This window comes from Giraffa tippelskirchi, chromosome 4 (genome assembly GCF_054371585.1).
Source record: "Giraffa tippelskirchi isolate mGirTip1 chromosome 4, T2T-mGirTip1v1.2.pri, whole genome shotgun sequence".
Lineage (NCBI taxonomy): Eukaryota > Metazoa > Chordata > Mammalia > Artiodactyla > Giraffidae > Giraffa > Giraffa tippelskirchi.
In genome coordinates this window covers 160,824,787-160,845,731 of record NC_137278.1, presented here as the reverse complement: position 1 = coordinate 160,845,731, position 20,945 = coordinate 160,824,787, and the positions used below count along the sequence as shown (strand labels likewise).

The following is a 20,945-nucleotide window of genomic DNA, read 5'->3' as shown; positions in this document are numbered from 1 at the left end:
AGTAAATGGCAGAGCTAGGAATAAAACCTACAGTTTTTTCCACCACACATGCTGCCTCTTTCAGAATAGACTATTTCTGGCGAAAACAACATGAAACTAGAAGATTTACAGCTCTATGTTCCTAACAAAAAAGATAGGGGGAAAAAAATAGTTCCTAGCAGGGATACTTTATTTTTAGCAATTTTACTTTATAGTTTAGGAAGCAATTTCGTAAACATTATGTACCACAGATCTAAAAGGTAGGCATCATTGTTATCTCCATTTTACACATACAGAAAGGAAGCTTAGTTGCCCAGAGTCACTCTGCTATTAAAGACCAAAACTGTTATGTGAATCCTGGATCTCCTAATTCCATATTCTTTTTATTAATCTCCAATTCATTGGGAGAGATGATGGGAAAGAAGGTTAATGCAGACCACTGGGTCAGCAGGGGACATTTCATCCATCTGATCTCTATGAGGCAGCTCCATGTGGCAGACACTTGCCTAGACACTATGGGATGTGAGGCCTCTGGTTATCTGCTTCCATCATCCACTCTATTGCCACCTTGGTTGCCACAGCAACTCTATCACTTACTGTGTGATCTCAGTCAAGTTTACAGTTATCTCTTAGCTTTGGTTTTCTCATCTGTAGTATGAGGAAATTAATAGCAATATCAGTTTCATAGATATTTTCTGAGGATTAAAGCAGTGTCTGGCCCACAGTCAACACTCAGTGAATATTAACAGCCACTGATTTTATTATTATTAATTCAGTTGGTACAGCTGGCTGAACCCAAGTCCCTGTCCTCTCATCATTATATAAATATATCTCTTAATACTACACACTCATTTAAAGAAAATTATTTCCACCTAAACAAGGAGAGTTATTCTTCAGATAATATATGAATAGATTTACTTCCTGCTAGAACCTCCAGAACAGATGCTGTGTTAGAAGGGAACATCTGACCCAACTTTATCATTGTTTAGTTGAGAAAATTAAGTCCCAAGGAGGTTAAATGACTTTTCCAGGTTTACACAATTAATTAGTGATAAATCAGGACTCCTCATTCAGTGCTCATTTCCAATTATTGTTGCTTCTGAAGGACAAGCTGTAACTCCATGGCTATCTTTGCTTTGAAATATACCTCAGCTTTTTTATAATACAGAGTGGTTATGGCAACTGTATATTCTTATTTTGTTCATTGTAATCAATACTGATGATCATTATAATCATGGATAATGATTTAAATTTATTTGTGCTCCTTGTACACATAAGTTGAAGGATATACCAGTATTATTTTCACAGTATGTTCTCTTTTTCCCTGCCGGATAGGAAATATTTTTGAACCATATGGGTTCCTAATTCTCTAAATGCTTTTAGATTATCAGATGTCTCAACTGACAGTGCTGGATGAAAATCAAATCGTGAGAATTCTCAAAACTGAAAAAAGAACCTAAGAACATTTTGGTGTTACCGTGTACCGGAAATTCCATCTTTATCTTTCCTTCAATTAGGAAAAAAAAATCAAACATCTTGAATATTAGAATTTTCAGTTCAGACTTTTAAATCCTTTCCTGCAAACATATTTAGTGATCTTTAGACAGAGTGTTTTTATAGTCTATACTTGACATTTTTATTTATTGCTTTATTCTTTCTAGGTTTGTTTTATGCAAAACATAGCAGACAGATGACAAAGAGAGGTGCAAACGATGCTTAAGGCATGATCATTGCTCCCAAGAAGTTTGCTATCCAGTGAAGAAAATAGGAAATGTAACACCAAGTAGAAAGAAACAAGAGATTCAATGGCCTATTTAAAATCTGCTTTAACATAGGCAGGATGTGCCTATTTTTAATAATACCCAATTTAGTTTTACTTATTTATTTTTGGCTGTGCTTGGTCTTTGTTGCTGTGTGGGCTTTTCTCTAGTTGCAGGCAGCAGGGGCTGTTCTCTAGTTGCAGCGCATGGGTTCCTCATGGTGGTATCTTCTGTTGTTGCAGAGCATGGACTCTAGGACATGCGGATTCAGTAGTTGCAGCTCCTGGCTCTAGAGCACAGGCTCAATGGCTGTGGCGTCCGGGCTTATTTGCTCCGAAGGATGTGGGATCTTCCTGGATCAGGGATCAAACTCGTGCCTCCTGTATTGGCAGGTGGATTCTTTACCACTGAGTCCCCAAGGAAGCCCAATAATCCTCTATTTAAAATGAAGAACTTTATGATGGTTTTGGTACCAGTTGAATATTTTAGGCTTTGTGTTGGGAGTGACTTGTGCCTGCATTCTGGTTGGAGGAGGTGAGCTTTTCCCCTCTGATGGGCAGGGCTGTGTGAAATGGTATGTTTCGGGGTGCCAGTGGGAATCCTGTCTGCTGATGATTGGGTTTGTGGTTTTGTCTTGCTTGTTATTTAGGTGAGACGTCCCACAACAGGTGCTGCTGGCAGTTGGGTGATGCTAAATCTTGTATACAGGTGGAGACCTTTGTAGAAGTTCTCACTAATTAATACTCTCTGGGGTTAGGAGCTCTCTGGCAGTCTAGGGTCTCAGACTCGGTGCTCCTACTGGTACCAGCTGAATATTTTAGAAGCAAAACCCAACAACTTTTCTCTTTAATTAGAAAAATTGGACAAGAGAATATTTAATTATTTTCACTATAAGAGAAAGCATTTTCCTTTTCTTTCTCCTATCTCTCATTCTGGTTGAGTAGTAGTATTTAGTGAAAAAATGGTGAGAGAAAATGAGGAGAGAGTATCCTTCATGTATAGGTGCTATAGAAAGGACAGGGGTGTTGTGTGCCTTGTACAAATTTTCTCTTTATATTCAACCCGAGAATAAATGGTGGGCTCAGGCAACTCTACAGCAGCCTGAAGGACTCTTCTTAATTGTGACTTTGTTGTTTTAATTTAACCCCTTAGTTGGGTTAGCCTTCTGACTGTCTAATCCACAGTGACCATCTCCTGACACCTAATTTCGATGCTCTTGTGTGTGTTAGTCTATTCAGACTTTTTTAACAACATACCATAGACTGGTAACTTACAAACAATAGAAAATTGTTTCTCACACTTCTGCAGACTAGAAAGTCCAAGATCAAGTTATGAGCAGATGCAGTGACTGGTGAGGGTCCACTTCCTGGTTCATAGGTAACCATCTTTTCTCTGTGTCCTTACTTGGTGGAACAGCAAGGGAGCTCTCTGGTGCCTCTTTTAGAAGGGCACTAGTCTCTTTTAAGAGGGCTCCTCCCCTCAGGACCTAAGCATCTCTCAAAACCCCACCTCCAAACACCATCACATTGGGGATACCGTTTTAATGTATGAATTTGGGGGAGAAGGGGGAACATTCAGTCTAGATCATGGTGCAGATGATCTGTTCCACCACCAAATTTTAGAATGAAGCAAGTCAAAACAAAGTTTTCATGGGGGAAAAATATGTTTCTACTGAAGACATTTTAAGAAAAATGTCTTCTAAACTAAAACCAAAATTAAAAGTGGGGAAAAGTCAGGAATATCCTGGTCAACTCTTTCAATTAGGGTAATAAATATACACTGTCCGTCAAAGGCCTTCCAAACTACAGAGAATCTGACTACAGAGAACCTTGATATCTCAGGAGTTCAGGGACAAGTCACACACTGAGGCCACCCTAGCATACTCCCAAATGTTCTCATTGTTTCTGCTCTGTTAAGATTTCAGTATGTGAAAGTTCCAAGTATAACATTATTTTCTACAAAAAGTTCAAATTTGTGTAAAAATGTGCTTCCTTTAGAATTATGATGTTTGTACAATCTCTGGGTGTCTATCTTCTTCAATTAGAAGCTGAAAACTACTCCCCAATTTAAAATCTGTCAAACCCACAAACACTTTGGCAATTTCACATCCAGTGAATGTGGACAGAAACCAAAATACATAGAAAATAAATTCCTTCAAGTAATCATTTTGAGATTTCACAATTTTAAGTCAAAATGAGAAGAGGCAATTCTATATATTGACACCCTTCCCAATTTGGTTCTGATAACATTCATTCCTTGTAATATCCCTTCTCTGTTTTTCTTTGTGGTTATCATAAGCAGGTCTGTATAAGATAAATTATAAATACACCTTTACCTCCATTGTGACTTCTATTGCATTCCATAGTCCACATTTTCATTATTTTCACTGAGAGATTAACACAGGTCAGAGTCTCTCGCATACAAAAGATGAAGAGAGCTTTAAATAACCATTCTTATTCAGGGACTGACCTCCTAGAGCCCATGCTTGCCTTCCTACAGATATCCAATGGGGATATTTGATTTGGGTAGTCAATGGACTGTGGACCTCTCTCTCACTTTGTATGAACAGTTGACCCCACTCATCCTGGTGGAAATCAGAGCTACTTTATGGACGCAGGAACATACCAGGTGAATCTTTCTCTTTTAATCAGAAAATCAAAAGCTTTACCAAAGTTTCCCAATGGGCACATTTTTTCACATGTCCGACCATAGCTTCAAGGGGCTTGACCAGCCTCCATAGTAGAAGATAGCAAGGGAGAAGGGGACCAGCCTACCATAATGTCTGTCACATCTGCTGAGTCGCTGGGGTATGGAGGTTTACATTTTAATAAGTACTACTCGGTATCTACGGTGTATTAGTTTAGACCTTATATCAAAGACTGTTCTGACTTTTATCATTGCCGTCTACCTTTTCTTTTTGATTCAAATGAAAGATGATATTTGGTTTGGAAACCTGACTCCCTAGTGAGACCAGTTCCCGTGGTCCTCCAACAGGTCAATTTTTTTTCCCTAAATTTTTATTGTGTTAAAATATATATAACTTTAAAAATTTATAATCTTAATAATTTTAGTTACTATAAAATATATTCCCTGTGTGGTACAATCTATCCTTGTGGCTCATTTTTTACTTAATATTTTGTACCTCTTACTCTCCTAGCACTACATTTCCCCTCTCCCCTACCTTCTCAAGAGGTCATGTTTTATCATCTTTTCCTCAGATTTTTATATTTCTGGGCTGTTGTTTCTATTTTGGCTGTGGAACTCAATTTCCATATCACCCATTTCCTCCGTCTATACTTCACACCATAGCCAGAGCACATTACAAAATGTTAAGACAGTTTATGTTCTTCAGTGTTTTCTATTGCACTAGAATAAAACCAGAGCCATTATCAGAATCTGTGTTATCTATGCCATGTTACCCACTCAAAGTCATCTTACTAATCTTCAGCCACTAAATTTCAATCTTACTAGTCATCCCTCTGTTCCCAGAATAGCTCTTTTCTCATGTCAATGCCTTTGCACCTCCTGCTCCTTCTGCTTGGAATTCCTTTCCAGTGGCTCTTGTCATGTTTGACTGCTCCTTCTAATCCTTCACGTCTCAGTTTACATGACACTTTCTCAGAGAAGCTCTCCTGACCAGTCTTTTTAACATAGGTCTTTCTTGTATTTTTTTTTTTTTTCTGTAGCACTGTATTAATGACCTTAAGAGTAGTGTTGACTAACTGGGGGACCTTGAGCAAATTATTAGGATCTCTCCGTCTTTGGTTCTTCATTTGAAAATAAGGGTAATAACTGTACCAACCTCAGGAGTTGTTGTGAGCAATCAACAAGGCAAAGCACTTACTGCTACTGCTGCTGCTGCTGCTGCTGCTGCGGCTAAGTCGCTTCAGTCGTGTCCGACTCTGTGCGACCCCATAGACGACAGCCCACCAGGCTCCCCCGTCCCTGGGATTCTCCAGGCAAGAACACTGGAGTGGGTTGCCATTTCCTTCTCCAGTCCATGAAAGTGAAAAGTGAAAGGGAAGTCGCTCAGTCGTGTCTGACTCCTAGAGACCCCATGGACTGCAGCCTTTCAGGCTCCTCCGTCCATGGGATTTTCCAGGCAAGAGTACTGGAGTGGGTTGCCACTGCCTTCTCCGAAAGCACGTACTAGTGTTTGACATACATAAAACTTTGCTAACTAATAATTACTTGTATTATTTTTATTAGGTTATTTTTCTGTTTTCCCCACTAGATTATAAACTCTAAAAGTAGGGGGGGATCTTGCCTGTCCTATTCACAGTATATCCCAGGACCTGGCCCAGTGCCTGGCACATAGTCAGTGCTCACAAAATATTAATTAAATATATGTTGAATAAATAAATGAGTGGAGCTCCTACCTCAGTGGTAGCTTTGACTCTAGATTAAACTGCCAGTTTGTTTCCAGCATTCAATGGCCTCCTTTCTAAGCTGCCAAATTCAGCAAATAAAAATACACACTCCCAGTTAAATTGGAATTTCTATATTTTATCTGGCAACCCTACTTCCTTCACTACCACCTTCACCCTTAATAAGCAACACTTTCTATCTCTCCTCCTCCCTCTCCCTGCCTTTCTCCTCCTCTTTGCTTCTCTTCTTTAAAGTTTATTTGGCTATGTCTGAATATAGCTCCCAGTGTCAGGAAACCCTACCATCCTTAAATCTGAAGATGTCTGGTCTTTGAGGGGCTAATGAGTCGCCTTTATTATATGTCTACAACTCCCAGAGGGCTAAATTATCCACCTTTACCACCACAGGCTTCTTCTCAAGGGACTGCAACTCATTGTCTTCTCTCTGGATTCAGAACATGTTGAGTTAGGAACATAAACGTCCTTAATGTATTCTCAGACATCCTCTACTTCATTATTTCCTTTCCAGACATTTTCCCCTCCCAAAACCCTGGCTTTGAAAGAGAAATACAGGAAAATTAGCTGAACATGGTCCTGACCTTGAGAACATTACTTTCCCAGGTGACCAAATCAGATAATTTCATAAAGCTCTGCAGAAGAGCCAACAAATACCAACTCAATGCCATGCTGTCGTTCCCCACCTCACAGCATCATCCCAGCTCACCCAGCTCATCCCAAGGAACACCCTGGGTCATATACTAACATGCTCAGTTCTAGGTTACACTAAGGTAGCTGGAAGAACAAACCACTTGACCTTTCAGAAGGTAAATAATATATTTGCAATAAAATGTGTTGGAGAAGCTGTGGCAGTCGCTCTTAACTGGTCTGTCAATACATACATAGGGTTGTATGTGAAAATGCAGTCATGGGAGTTAATTCTTGACAGTGTTACTGCATCTATTGACTGGAATCTCCATCTAGAAAAGGTCCCCTACTAAACATTTGGTTCTCTTTCTGTAGTGAAGGAAGCATGAACATCTGAATCTGACTGAATAAAATATCCCAGATCCACCATATGCTAACCACGTAATCCTGGTTAAATTGTTTCATAGCCCTGAGACTGTTTCCTTGTCTACGAAGTGAAGACACTGCCACTTGTCACAGAAGATTATTGGCAGGTTTATATGGAAGAAGGGCAGAGTATCTAGTACTCAGTGAATGCCTGGTGGCTGGTAGTTAACTATGAACCATTTTCAGCACTTTTTCCTGTATGTGGCTATGCTGGTCATACCCAGGAACCAATTTGGCTTCTTCCAAGAGGAGCCTTTCTTTTTGGAGTTCTGCATCACCAGTAAGAGATCATTTGCAAAAGGAACCTGTTGTAAACACAAAGGTGCCATATTCCTCTTCTTAAGAGCAGGGGGTCCCACCTAGCCTAGCCATTGCTCATTTTGTTCTTATGAGGATCTGGGAAATGTTCAGCATGTTAGACAGAAGAACAAAACTCAGATACCTGCCAAGATTATGTACAACCTACCCAAGGAAAAAGAGAATTTTAACTTCACAGCTTGTGATTGGGAAAGGACACAGGACAGCTGCTAACTGTTTTCCTCTCATCTCTGCTTTTGGCATGTTCTTCTAATAGCTCTCTTCTCATACTGAGTCTGCAGCACAGTGGGAGCTGAAAGAGTAGGACTGAGGTGTCCCCCCAATGCCATCTCCACCCCCTGCTCAGACTCAGCAGCTGGGAAAGACCATTTAAAACATTTAATATCCGTGCTACCCCTTTGGGGATGGTGTAACCAGCTAGACACCATGCTTCAGAAGAGAGAGTCAAATTAAACCTTTGCAGTTAGTTAGGGAACGTTTAGACTAGAAAAACCCCCGGGTCCCTGCCAACCCTGATTCTATGATTCAGTGAACAGAAAGGACTGAAGCAGAGGAAGGAAGAATAGGTCAGATGGCTTTCCAAATGCTCTTCTACAGAGAGGGATCCATCGTTGCTTAAACTCTCTAAAATCAACCATAAAATACTTTAGAACATTTCCTTTCAAATATGAATTTCATATGGTTCAGAGTAAAATACAAATGGTTTGGGTCTAACCACATTTTTTTTTACTGAACCTTTTCTCTCCTATACTCACCCCACTGGAGGTGGTATCAGATGATAGTTTTGAGAAAGACTCCTATCAGCTCTGGGAGCAAATTATTTAAGCATGTACCTCAGAGAGTTGTGAGAATTAAATAAGGTAATATATGAATACCTAAGGCATTTAGAACAGAGGCTGGCACAGAATAAGAACTCAGTATGTGTGCAATTCACTTTATGCTAACTTATACCAACTGCCATTAATGTGAAAATAGGTGTTCATGTGCTTCATGAAGATAAAGCATACATTCTCCTGTACATATCAGGAGAAAAGTAAGAACGTACAGATAAGTTTTTTTTCACATCAACTTTTTTCTTACTTGTGTGAATTGAGGATTAACATCCTTAAAAATGAATACTGTTTCTCTTTTGCCAAATTTTTGGCCAAAGATAGTCTAATAAATATACATAATTCTAAAATCTACATGAATACATGTTGCAAATGAATCATAATTGTAATATATGATATCACCAAACCTTGCTCAATACTTTAAGAAATACATAACTGATTACTTAAATTACCTTTCCCTCTCTCTCTCTCTCTGTAGCTTCAAAACAGATGTTTCAAAGGGAAAAAAGTCTTTAAAAAGGAAACAATTGGTATAAAACTCATTATACTCATGTGAACACTTAAATGCTAATCTTAAACAATAAATCTAAGATATAATTTATTTACTCAAATATATAACTTACATATATATACAGATATATATAGATGCTCACATGTGTGTGTGTGTCTGTGTGTGTATAGGTGACTGCTCTCAGTCAGTCTCTCCCATCAGGAAGCTTCCATAAGCCTCTTATCCTTATCCATCAGAGGGCAGACAGAATGGAAACCACAATTTCATAAAACTGATCAAACTGATCACATGGACAACAGCTTTGTCTAACTCAATGAAACTATGAGCCATGCCGTGTAGGGCCACCCAAGACGGACGGGTCATGGTGGAGAGTTCTGACAAAATGTGGTCCACTGGAGAAGGGAATGGAAAACTACTTCGTATTCTTGCTTTGAACAGTATGAAAAGGCAAAAAGATAGGACACTGAAAGATGAACTCCCCAGGTCAGTAGGTGCCCAGTATGCTACCGGAGAACAGTGGAAAAATAACTCCAGAAAGAATGAAGAGATAGAGCCAAAGAAAAACAATACCCAGTTGTGGATGTGACTGGTGATGGAAGTAAAGTCCGATGCTATAAAGAATAGTATTGCATAGGAACCTGGTATGTTATGTCCATGAATCACAGCAAATTGGAAGTGCTCAAACCGGAGATGGCAAGAGTGAACATCGACATTTTAGGGATCAGTGAACTAAAATGGACTGGAATGAGTGAATTTAACTCAGATGACCATGATATCTACTACTGTGGGCAAAAATCCCTTAGAAGAAGTGGAGTAGCCCTCATAATCAACAAAAAAGTCTGAAATGCAGTACTTGGATGCAATGTCAAAAATGACGGAATGACCTCTCTTCGTTTCAAGGCAAACTATTCAATATTGCTGTAATCCAAGTCTATGCCCCAACCAGTAATGCTGAAGAAGCTGAAGTTGAATGGTTCTATGAAGACCTACAAGACCTTCTAGAACTAACACCCAGAACAGATGTCCTTCTCATTATAGGGGAATGGAATGCACAAGTAGGAAGTCAAGAGATACCTAGAGTAACAGGCAAATTTGGTCTTGGAGTACAAAATGAAGCAGGGCAAAGCCTAACAGAGTTTTGCCAGGAGAATGCACTGGTCACAGCAAACACCCTCTTCAAACAACACAAGAGAAGACTCTACACATGGGCATCACCAGATGGTCAACACTGAAATCAGATTGATTATATTCTTTGCAGCCAAAGATGGAGGAGCTCTATATAGTCAGCAAAAACAAGACTGGGAGCTGACTGTGGCTCAGGTCATGAAAATTCACACTTAAACTGAAGAAAGTAGAGAAAACCACTAGACCATTCAGGTATGACCTAAATCAAATCCCTTATGATTATATAGTGGAAGTGAGAAATAGATTCAAGGGATTAGATCTGATAGACAGAGTGCCTGAAGAACTATGGATGGAGGTTCGTGACATTGTACAGGAGGCAGCGATCAAGATCATCCTCAAGAAAAAGAAATGCAAAAAGGCAAAATGGTTGTCTGAGGAGGCCTTACAAATAGCTGAGAAAAGAAGAGTAGAAAAAGCAAAGGAGAAAAGGAAAGATATACTCATTTGAATGCAGAGTTCCAAATAATAGCAAGGAGAGATAAGAAAGCCTTCCTCAGTGATCAATGCAAAGAAATAGAGGAAAACAATAGAATGGGAAAGACTAGAGATCTCTTCAAGGAAATCTGAGACACCAAGGGAACATTTCATGCAAAGATGGGCACAATAAAGGACAGAAATGGTATGGGCCTAACAGAAGCAGAAGATATTAAGAAGAGGTGGGAAGAATACACAGAAGAATTGTACAAAAAAGATCTCCATGACCCAGATAATCATGATAGTGTGATCACTCACCTAGAGCCAGACATCCTAGAATCCTAAGTCAAGTGGGCCTTAGGAAGCATGACTACAAACAAAGCTAGTGGAGGTGATGGAATTCCAGAGCTATTTCAAATCCTAAAAGAAGATGCTATGAAAGTGCTGCACTCAATACACCAGCAAATTTGGAAAACTCAACAGTGGCCACAGGACCGGAAAAGGTCAGTTTTCATTCCAGTCCCAAAGAAAGGCAATGTCAAAGAGTGTTCAAAGTACCACACAATTGCACTCATCTCACATGCTAGTAAAGTAATGCTCAAAATTCTCCAAGCCAGGCTTTAACAGTTCATGAACTGTGAACTTCCAGATGTTTCAAGATGGATTTAGAAAAGGCAGAGCAACCAGAGATCAAATTGCCAACATCCATTGGATGATAGAAAAAGCAAGAGAATGCCAGTAAAACATCTACTTCTGCTTGATTGACTATGCCAAAGCCTTGGACTGTGTGAGTCACAACAAATTGTGGAAAATTCTTCAAGACATGGGAATACCAGACCACCTTACCTGCCTCCTGAGCAATCTGTATGCAGGTAAAGAAGCAACAGTTAGAACTGGACATGGAACAACACACTGGTTCCAAATTGAGAAAGGAGTACGTCAAGGCTGTATATTGTCACCCTGCTTATTTAACTTATATGCAGAGTACATCATGCTAAATGCTGGGCTGGATGAAGTACAGCTGGAATCAAGATTGCTAGGAGAAATATCAATAACCTCAGATATGCAGATGACACCCCCTTTATGGCAGGAAGAGAAGAAGAACTAAAGTGCCTCTTGATGAAAGTGAAAGAGAAGAGTGAAAAAGTTGACTTAAAACTCAACATTTAGAAAGCTAAGATCATGGCATCTGGTCCAATCACTTCATGGCAAATAGATGGGGAAACAATGAAAACAGTGACAGACTTTATTTTGGGGGGGCTCCAAAATCAGCGCAGATGTTGAATGCAGCCATGAAATTAAAAGACACTTGCTCCTTGGAAGAAAAGCTATAAGCAATCTAGACAGCATATTAAAAAGCAGAGACATTACTTTGCCAACAAAGCTCCATCTAGTCAAAGCTATGGGTTTTCCAGTAGTCATGTATGGATGTGAGAGTTGCACTGTAAACAAAGCTGAGCACCGAAGAACTGATTCTTTTAAACTGTGGTGTTGGAAAAGGCTCTTGAGAGTCCTCTGGACTTCAAGGAGATCAAACCAGTCAGTCCTAAAGGAAATCAGTCCTGAATATTCATTGGAAGGACCAATGCTGAAGCTGAAACACCAATACTTTGGCCACCTAATGTGAAGAACTGACTCACTGGAAAAGACTCTGACGCTGGGAAAGATTGAAGGTGGGAGGAGAAGGGACAACAGAGGATGAGATGGTTGGATGGCATCACTGACTCGATAGACATAAGTTTGAGTGCTGCTGCTGCTGCTGCTAAGTTGGTTCAGTCGTGTCCGACTCTGTGTGACCCCATAGATGGCAGCCCACCAAGCTCCGCCATCTCTGGGATGCTCCAGGCAAGTAAGTTTGAGTAAGCTCCTGCAGTTGGTAAAGGACAGGGAAGCCTGGCGTGCTGCATTCCATGGGGTTGCAAAGAGTCAGACATGACTGAGGGATTGAACTATATGTATGTATATAGGTGCTCTCAAACTTATTGCTCAGTGATATGACATTTATTTGAATCAATAATCCATGTGATCTGAAGAATCTAGGAAACTTTTTTCATTAAGTTAAAAACATGGTAATTTAGTTAAGTTGTGAAGAAATTCCTTTGCAGTAGACAGGATATGTTCACATGAAAGGCTAAGGTAGAAATGTAAATGATAGACTACAAAATCTTCTTCTACTGCCATTTCATTAATGTGAGAGAGGGAAATAAAAATGAAAGAAGTGTATTGTCAATTATCTAATCAATTATGGTTGGTAGCTCATGTTTGTTGGAGAAAGCAACGGCACCCCACTCCAGTACTCATACCTGGAGAATCCCATGGATGGAGGAGCCTGGTAGGCTACAGTCCATGGAGTCGAAAAGAGTCAGACACGACTGAGAGACTTCACTTTCACTTTTCACTTTCATGCATTGGAGAAAGAAATGGCAACCCACTCCAGTGTTCTTGCCTAGAGAATCCCAGGGACAGAGGAGCCTGTTGGGCTGCCGTCTCTGGGGTCACACAGAGTCGGACACGACTGACACGACGCAGCAGCAGCTCATGTTTTATATGGTAAACTAAATAAAGTTTTGTTCCAACACTGATAAGGGGTTATAAAACTGGTATTTATCATAGTAGTTATAATCATTATCATGCAGCAAAGAAACTTATTGCATTTATCTGTAAATTAATATCAAACCAACTAAAAATCTTTATAGAAACTTAAAGGTAGAAGTGTTATCCCAAGAAAGTCATATAGAGTTTTAGGCCACCGTGTCATTTATGCTGTAAAAAAGTATATTAAAAATAAAGTGTTTTTACATTTGTGAATTTGCAAGATCATGTTATCATTCTACTACCCATTCTATTTGAAATAATTAAGGCCACACAAATTGTAAAGAAGAGTCTAATTTAGCTAATTATAGAGCAAAAGAAAACTTCTCCAATCAATAATATCTTCTTGGTTTTTTTCAGTCTTGAACTGAAGAGAGAAAATAAATAGCATCTAACTCAAGCTTATATTAAGAAGAAATCAGTTCTCCATGGTCCTTAAATATGTTTCCTTAGCATGTTATATGATATGCAATGTAACATGACATCAAGGTTATGAACTTTACAAGATGAAATTCTCAGAGACAGAAACAGTAAAGATATTTCTGAGAAATGATTTCAATAAATACCTGTTCAACTTCAAATGGATCATTAAATACAAAGCACTGCTTTTTATTCTATTTGGTCATCTTATTAGTTTATCACAGCTGAAAAAATCCAATACATAAGATATTCTCCCCATGGTCATAGAAACTTCAGCTTTCAGCTCTTAGTGAACAAAATATTAGATTATTTTTCTTCATCCCATGATTTAGGAAAGCAACCAAGCTGCCCTGGATTAGATATTGCCTATCAGTTTAAAAAAAAAAACAAAACAAAACCATTGCCTTGGGACTTGATCCATCTAGAAAGTCATTAACTAAACAACTTTATCTACTGATTATTATTCCTTAAATGCTTATGCCATATGCCTGGTAGTGTGCTAAGCATATAATAAATAATTTCTCAATGGGACTTGTCATTTTGGTCACACAGATTTCTAGCCCCATAACAATGAAACACTAATGAAAGCAGAACCAGATACTAATTTGTTTTAATGACTGAAAAATTAGAAAAGAATTTGCTACAGATTCTAAATTTAATGTTCATGAACTTTGACTAAGAGGAACATCAGTTATATCCTGAGAATAATTCATGAGTATATTTGATTCTCTGTTTTGATTCCCTGTCACATTCTCATCATTGCCCCATTCATGTGATTCAGCTACAGTTTCAATGTCTTTAACTGTAGAGAGGCACTGTCTAATAGGACATTCTATGATAACAGCAGTGTCCTATATTTGCATTATCCAATATGAAGCCATCAGCCACAAGTGGCCAATGAGTCCTTGAAGACAGGATTGAAAAGAATCAACTAGATATGAGAGGTCATTTCATGGAGAAGTTCTATGGAGTTAGTGGGGGTAAAAGCCTATTGGGATGAGTTGAGGAGTAAATGGGAGATGAGAAAGTAGAGACATCATATGTATGAGGAAATGAGATGGAGAGTGCAGTGTGGTGGGTCGTTAAGCAGAAGATACACATGATAAAGCCCTACTGCAAACACCACTAATCTGGCAGTCATATGGAAAATGGATGAAAGAAAGAGAAAGCTAGAGTGTATGTCCAGCTTTTATTGAGAAAAAAATGAATTAAACTGAGATTTTCTAACATTCAGTGAAGGCAAATGATAAAAGAGAATAAACCTTAGCTGCCTTGAAAGAATAGAAGTATTTATTGTCCTAGATAGCATAACTGTTACCCAAGTACAAGCAAAATGGTTAGTTGCAAGATTTGAAATATTTGATTTTCTCTGAAAAGCTGTAATAATCCATGATACTACAAAAATAAGGTATTCTATAATTTCTTTTTATAAGAAATTTTATAAGTTCCTAGGACTCATACTGATTTGTCAAAAAAATAGCATGCATTCTTGCACTCTGTATAACTACTTCTTGAAGCAATTTAAGTTACAATTCTTAAGAACTAAAACATAGTTTCAAATTATACAATCTATATTTAAATAAAATGATACTAATCAAAGTTGGGCACGACTGAAATCATAGCATTGTAGAACTGAATGGGAATTTATTAAATGGCTTCATTTAATGCGTAAGGACCACAAGACTCAGAAATCATATATGACTTAGGCACATTGCTTTCCTTGTGGCTCAGCTGGTAAAGAATCTGCCTGCAATGAGGGAGACCTGGGTTCGATCCCTGGGTCAGGATGATCCCCTGGAGAAGAGAAAGCTTACCCACTCCAGTATTCTGACCTGGAGAATTCTATGGACTGTATAGTCCATGAGGTCACAAAGAGTCAGACACAACTGAGCGACTTTCACTTTCACTTTAGCCACCTTTCCCCAGACAGGACTCAGACCCAAGTCTTGAGGTTCCAAGCCTGGAGCTATTTTGGAAAAGGACTGGCTAGATGATGCACCAGAATATTTTTGGTATTCCTATGTATTACAATAAGAGAGAAAATAGGAAATTTCCAATGTCCCCTCACTGGGGACAGTGAATCCTTTTCTTTACATTTCCACAGTCAGTACCATTTCCTTTTGGGCACATTCTCACCATTTGCATTGTGATTTTCATACTTTTTTCCAAACATTTTTCAAAAGTGTTCGGAATTATCCTGTATGCTAGGGTATTTGACCCAAAGAGAATTTGTCTAACTTCCCTACAATCCTTCAAAATGTTTCCTCCCTTACTGAAGATAGATAAGGCAATATATTGGTGGTTTAGAGGAAGAACAGTGGTCTTTAAGGACTAAAGTCTTTAAATCATTTCAGTATTCTAACACTGAAATCAAGTTTTTAATATTACCTATAGATAGTAGCTAATTCAGACCATAGCCTCCTGTTGTGTCTTGTTTTTGTACAAAAAATCCAGGTTCTATATTTTGTATAAGCTGAAGTTGTAGGCTGGTAATTTAGCCTTTGGAAAACAGGATAATGATCTAATACACAGGTGGCTAAAGTTTTTTGTTTGTTTTTATTTTTTAAGGGCCTTTTAACTCCTTTGGAAAATCTCTTAAAGAATGAAAGTCAAACAAAATGGTATCATACATCCTGCTCATGACACATTAGTCCACTTCTGAAACTAATAACGCTTTCTCAAAATGAAGTCATTTATATTCTTGACCATGCTCTATTGTGTGCACTGAGTAATTTCTTGAGGGCAATGTTTCCTACGGCATATCGCCAAGACTGGCGTTATTTGTTTTTCATTAGGCTTTTTTATTATCACACTGCTATACACCTGAATTGTTCTGCCTCCTCCGAGATGGCCAGTGTAGCTTAAGCACAAGAATGTTACTACAAGTAGGTAGAATGTTTCTGTCCAGTGAATGCCCATTTTTAATCCCTAGTTATGGTACCATACTAATGACTTAAATCTTTCTAAGCACAGCCAATTGTGTCAGTTTCTAACATAGCCTGATATTAAATTGTTTACATTCATCAATCCTGTGCCTGTCCAGGGAAAGACATTAGTCTTTGCACCATGCTAGACTGGCCCCTCCTCCCCGTCTCAGGAAAAGATCTCTATCCAGCCCTGTTGAGGAAGCCTGGAACTTGTGTGTATTCTGCATTTCTCCATCATTCTCTGAATTCAGTCACCAAGTCAAACTTCTTGATGGTTTTCAAATCTACTTGCATCTTTCTGTTTCCCATGACCACTGTCTTAGTCTAAGCCCACACCATCTCAAAAACAACCTCTGTGGTTTCCTAACAGCTCCGTGCTCCCATGATTGCCCTTTTCCAGTTCATTCCCTTTTGCTTTAAATATTCATCAGGACCCATTGCTCTCCATAACTGGATATTCTGTAACTTCTATTCATAAGTGTTTTTGTTTTATGCATTGGTAAGATAGAGTTTGATTTGTCCATAAAAGCAGTGATCTGAGTTCTTGAACTTCTCTATAGACTCCTTAATTTAAAGGGAAACTCTAGCTTGCAAGCTCCAAAAGACTAAAATTTCAGGATAAAATAAGCAATTTATAAGTTTCCATGTTAGAATATTAATCAGAGGTCAAAAAAATCATTGAAATCAGAGAATAGCAGGATTAGGCTGATCCTTGGAAGTTGTGTGGCTCAATCCCATGATTTCATAGGTAAGCAAACAGGCCCAGCCACAGAAATCAACTTGATCTTTCTAAATTTTGGGTCTCATCATGTAACTCCTTTTCTTAAAATCTGTCCATAGCTTGTTATGGTCAAGATGAAATTGAAATTCATACAATATATCTGTGTCATCTGGCTTCTCAATACCTTTTGAGCCTTAAGTTTTGCTCCTGTCTCCAACTTATCCTAGAACTTGATGCTTCCAAATACACCGTGTTCTTTCTTACCCACACAGCACTGCATATGATTTCTCCTAGTCCTTTGCATTTTGAGTGCTGAGCCTGAACTGTACTTCAGATGTCTGAAGAGACACCATCTCCTCTGAAAACATACCCTCTGCATTCCTAAGCACGTGTCCCCATGATAGCACACTCACAGCATCCTAACTGCCTTTGAACAATCTGCTTCCATCTCTGGACTGAAAATAATCAACAGTTGAAGGCAAGGATCTGCATCTTATTCATTGTCATATCCTGATACCTTGATCAGACATATGACGTTCAGTATTTAAGAGGAATTATTCTCTTTTAGCTTGCCTAGGATACTTCAATTTTTCCATCAGCTCTCCTTACAAAATTTGTCTTCAGAGGGGAAAAAACTGGTTCATTCGCATCAACGTATAGGTCACTGATAGTTTAAATGGCAGCTCTTCCTAGAAGCATATATATTTTTAGAGGAACAGGGTTTTGAGTCACAGAAATGAATTCCCGATGCAGATAATCCAGCCATAAATAGTAAGCCTTGGGAGTATTTATGATGTAAAAGAAACTTTCCCAGAACCTTCAACTCAATCATCTAAGTGACCTCCTCTCACCTCACTCTTACAGAAGATTGACTCTATGGTTTTGTTTCTAAAATTCAGATCACTTGTTGGTTATTTTTCTCTGTATTAAGAAAACCATTATTTATGCCCAGTAAAACTGCCTGATTTCATTTATAATATTTCTGGTTTTGTTTCAGGGAAGCAATGTTATGGAAGACCAGGATTTGTTGGAAATTGGAATCCTTAATTCTGGGCACAGACAAAGAATTCTACAGGCAATCCAGCTCCTTCCAAAGGTAAGACAGCATTTATTATCCTAGCCTTTAGTCTAGTCCCAGTGGTTTTAAGACCAGGTATGCAAAGCATGTTAGTACTTAGGACAATATGTCTGCATATTGATGCAACTCCCCGAAGCCAAAGCAGGTCTGCTTAGTCCAATTAAACATTCAGATTCATTAGATGTAATACAGGAAATGCCTCTGGCTGGCAGGGCAGCTTACGAGTTTTTCTTTCGTGGGATTCTGCATGTCAGTACAGACAATCAGTCCATACCCCCCAGGTGACAGATCAGGTGCAAGAAGACTGATCAGTATTGTGTGGGTAGAAGAATGTTCCTGGAATAGGAGCCTCCTGCCCTTAGAGGCAGTATTTCTTACAACTCCATGGCCCTAGCCTCCAGGGGCACAGAACTTGCCTAATCACAAGTCATTACTCAGGAAAGTACAAGTGTCACGCCCCCTTCAGGTATTTATAATTCATGTATAAATCCTCCCAGTCCAAATGCAATTTACCAACCAGGCATCATTTTAACTTTAAGTGATATGTTACTTAGCAACAGAGTTGACCTTCTGTTTCTAGGTAAGGTTTCACAGGAGCCTAAAACAAGAGGTAGGATCTGAGCACTGGTCTTCAGTGCTCCATAAAATGTGTAGGATTTTAATTGGTAAGGAAAGGGAAAGGCATTTCAGGGCCCAGCGGGAATCACATAGATAGAGGTATGGTCCAGTCAACAAACTGCGGGAAGCGGTAGAGGAACAGTGATACTTCATGATTTAAAATCCAATGGGATTTGCACAACAATGAATGTACTTAATGCTACTAAATTATGTATTTAACATAAGACATATGTATTTAACATAAGACAGTTTAACGTGGTTTATGTTTTGTTACTTCATCACAATTTTAAAAATAATTTTTAAAAGATGAAAAAAATCCAATGTGATTAAAACAATTAGAGATTGGAGCCAGAGATAAAACAGAAAAAGTAGGTTGGGTCAGGTTTGTATCAGGCTAAGGAATTTGAAATTTATTCTGTGAGCACAGGGGAATGGACATGACTAGACTGCTTTAGGCCAGTTAATTCTGGAGGCGGCAGACAAGAGAAATTAGAAGGAGAGAATGTTAAAGTTGGGTCATCCACTTGGGGAAAGATTCATGGGGCAAGATTGGAGGCAGGGTAGCAGATGGACAATAAAAGATGCATCTAAATATATGAATGTATTATATATTTTATATTCTCCTCTGTGCTTTTCCTTTCTAAGGAGGCTTTAATTACTCCTTCTCAGAATGGGAAAGATAAATATTAACCACTGTTTCTAAGGAAGTGACAAAATGAAATTTGCTAACTGACAGTGAACTAAGTATCTACTGTTAGAAACTTACCACTTTTGCAAATTCAAGGAAAGTCAAGCATACACAGGAGTTTTAATAATACCGTTTTCTACCCTAAAAGGAAAAGAATAAAAAGTCCTTAGCACTATATCTGGAAGTAATTCTTATTAACATATTGTTCACCTTGCTACTTTTGTATCTTTATTTAGAATCACTTTTTTGTGAAACTTCTGAAGTGGAACCACTTCTTACCACCTTAGTAATTATCACCCTAGTCCACACCAACCATGTCTAATCAGACTACCACAACAGAATCTAACCTGTTGACTCTATGTTAGACTACTTGAGTCAATTTCTGATTGGTCCTCTCACCTGGACAATGCATAGATGCCTAATTTCTGTCCCAGTTACCTTTCTCACCACTTTACAGTTGAATTTCCACACTGCACCCAGACAGAAATGTAAATCAGATCATGCCACATCCTGCTTAAAATCCACAATGGATTCCCTTTTGCACTTAGAATCTTTATCATGACCTACGAAAATCAATAGGATCTGACCGCTTCCCACCAATACAACCTCATCTCTCATTCTCTCTTTCTTCCATTCTCTAGTCACGTGACTTTCTTTTTTGTTCCAGAATATGTCAAACTCATTTTTGCCTCAAAGCCTTTCTGTATCAGTCTGTCTGCCTGGAAAGCCTTTTCTTCATATCTTCAAATACTTGCTCCCTACATCATCAAAACTCTATTCAGCCATCACCTTCTCACAGAGGGTTTTGTTCCCTCAAAAGCACACCCTTTGCCCCCTATCACTGTCCCTCATGTTGTTCTGCATCAGTTTTCTTCATAACAGTTTTGGCCACCTGAAGTTATATTATTTGTTTGCTTGTTTTCTGCCTTATTTTTTATCTCATCCCCAGGATTCAACAGTAATGAAATAAGGCACCTTGGCACCTTAGTCTTCCCTTGGCACCCTATCTTGTTCCTTTTACATATCCAGTCCCTGGAATGGTGCCTAGCACATCAAAAATAATTTGTGAAATGAAAAAATACTTTACTCTTTCTTTCCTTTAAGATTTGATGGCCCTATGCTTGTTCTGTCTGAAGGTACTAATAATGTTATACTACTTCTGTGTTATAAGCATCCTGAGGGCAGAGACAATGCCACATCTATCCTTGAACTTCCACTGTGCTTAGCTCAATACATGCACTTAAAAGAATGAAGAATGAGTGATTGAGTGAATGAATATTTTTTACATGTTATTCAAATATAATTCTTTTAATCAAAGAGTACCTCAGTTTTTAAGCTATGTCTATAATCCTGTACATGCCATTTTGAGAAACAAAAGAACCTGAACTCAGAATTATTTGAAGAATAAATGAAGTGTTTATCTTTAAGACAGAATATCATTCCCATCAGAGAGAACAATATAATAG

The 20,945-nt window shown here is 38.6% G+C and overlaps 1 protein-coding gene across 12 annotated transcripts in view; it reads left to right on the top strand.

Annotated features, from left to right (window-relative positions):
• ANKS1B (ankyrin repeat and sterile alpha motif domain containing 1B) overlaps positions 1 to 20,945 on the top strand; it is a 1,049,816-nt gene that overhangs the window by 695,102 nt on the left and 333,769 nt on the right. For all 12 annotated transcript variants that reach the window (XM_081595385.1, XM_081595384.1, XM_081595383.1 and 9 more), the window contains one exon: positions 18,093 to 18,191. In XM_081595385.1, the coding sequence (XP_081451511.1) occupies positions 18,093 to 18,191 (99 nt within the window). The remainder of the gene's footprint in view (positions 1 to 18,092; positions 18,192 to 20,945) is intronic.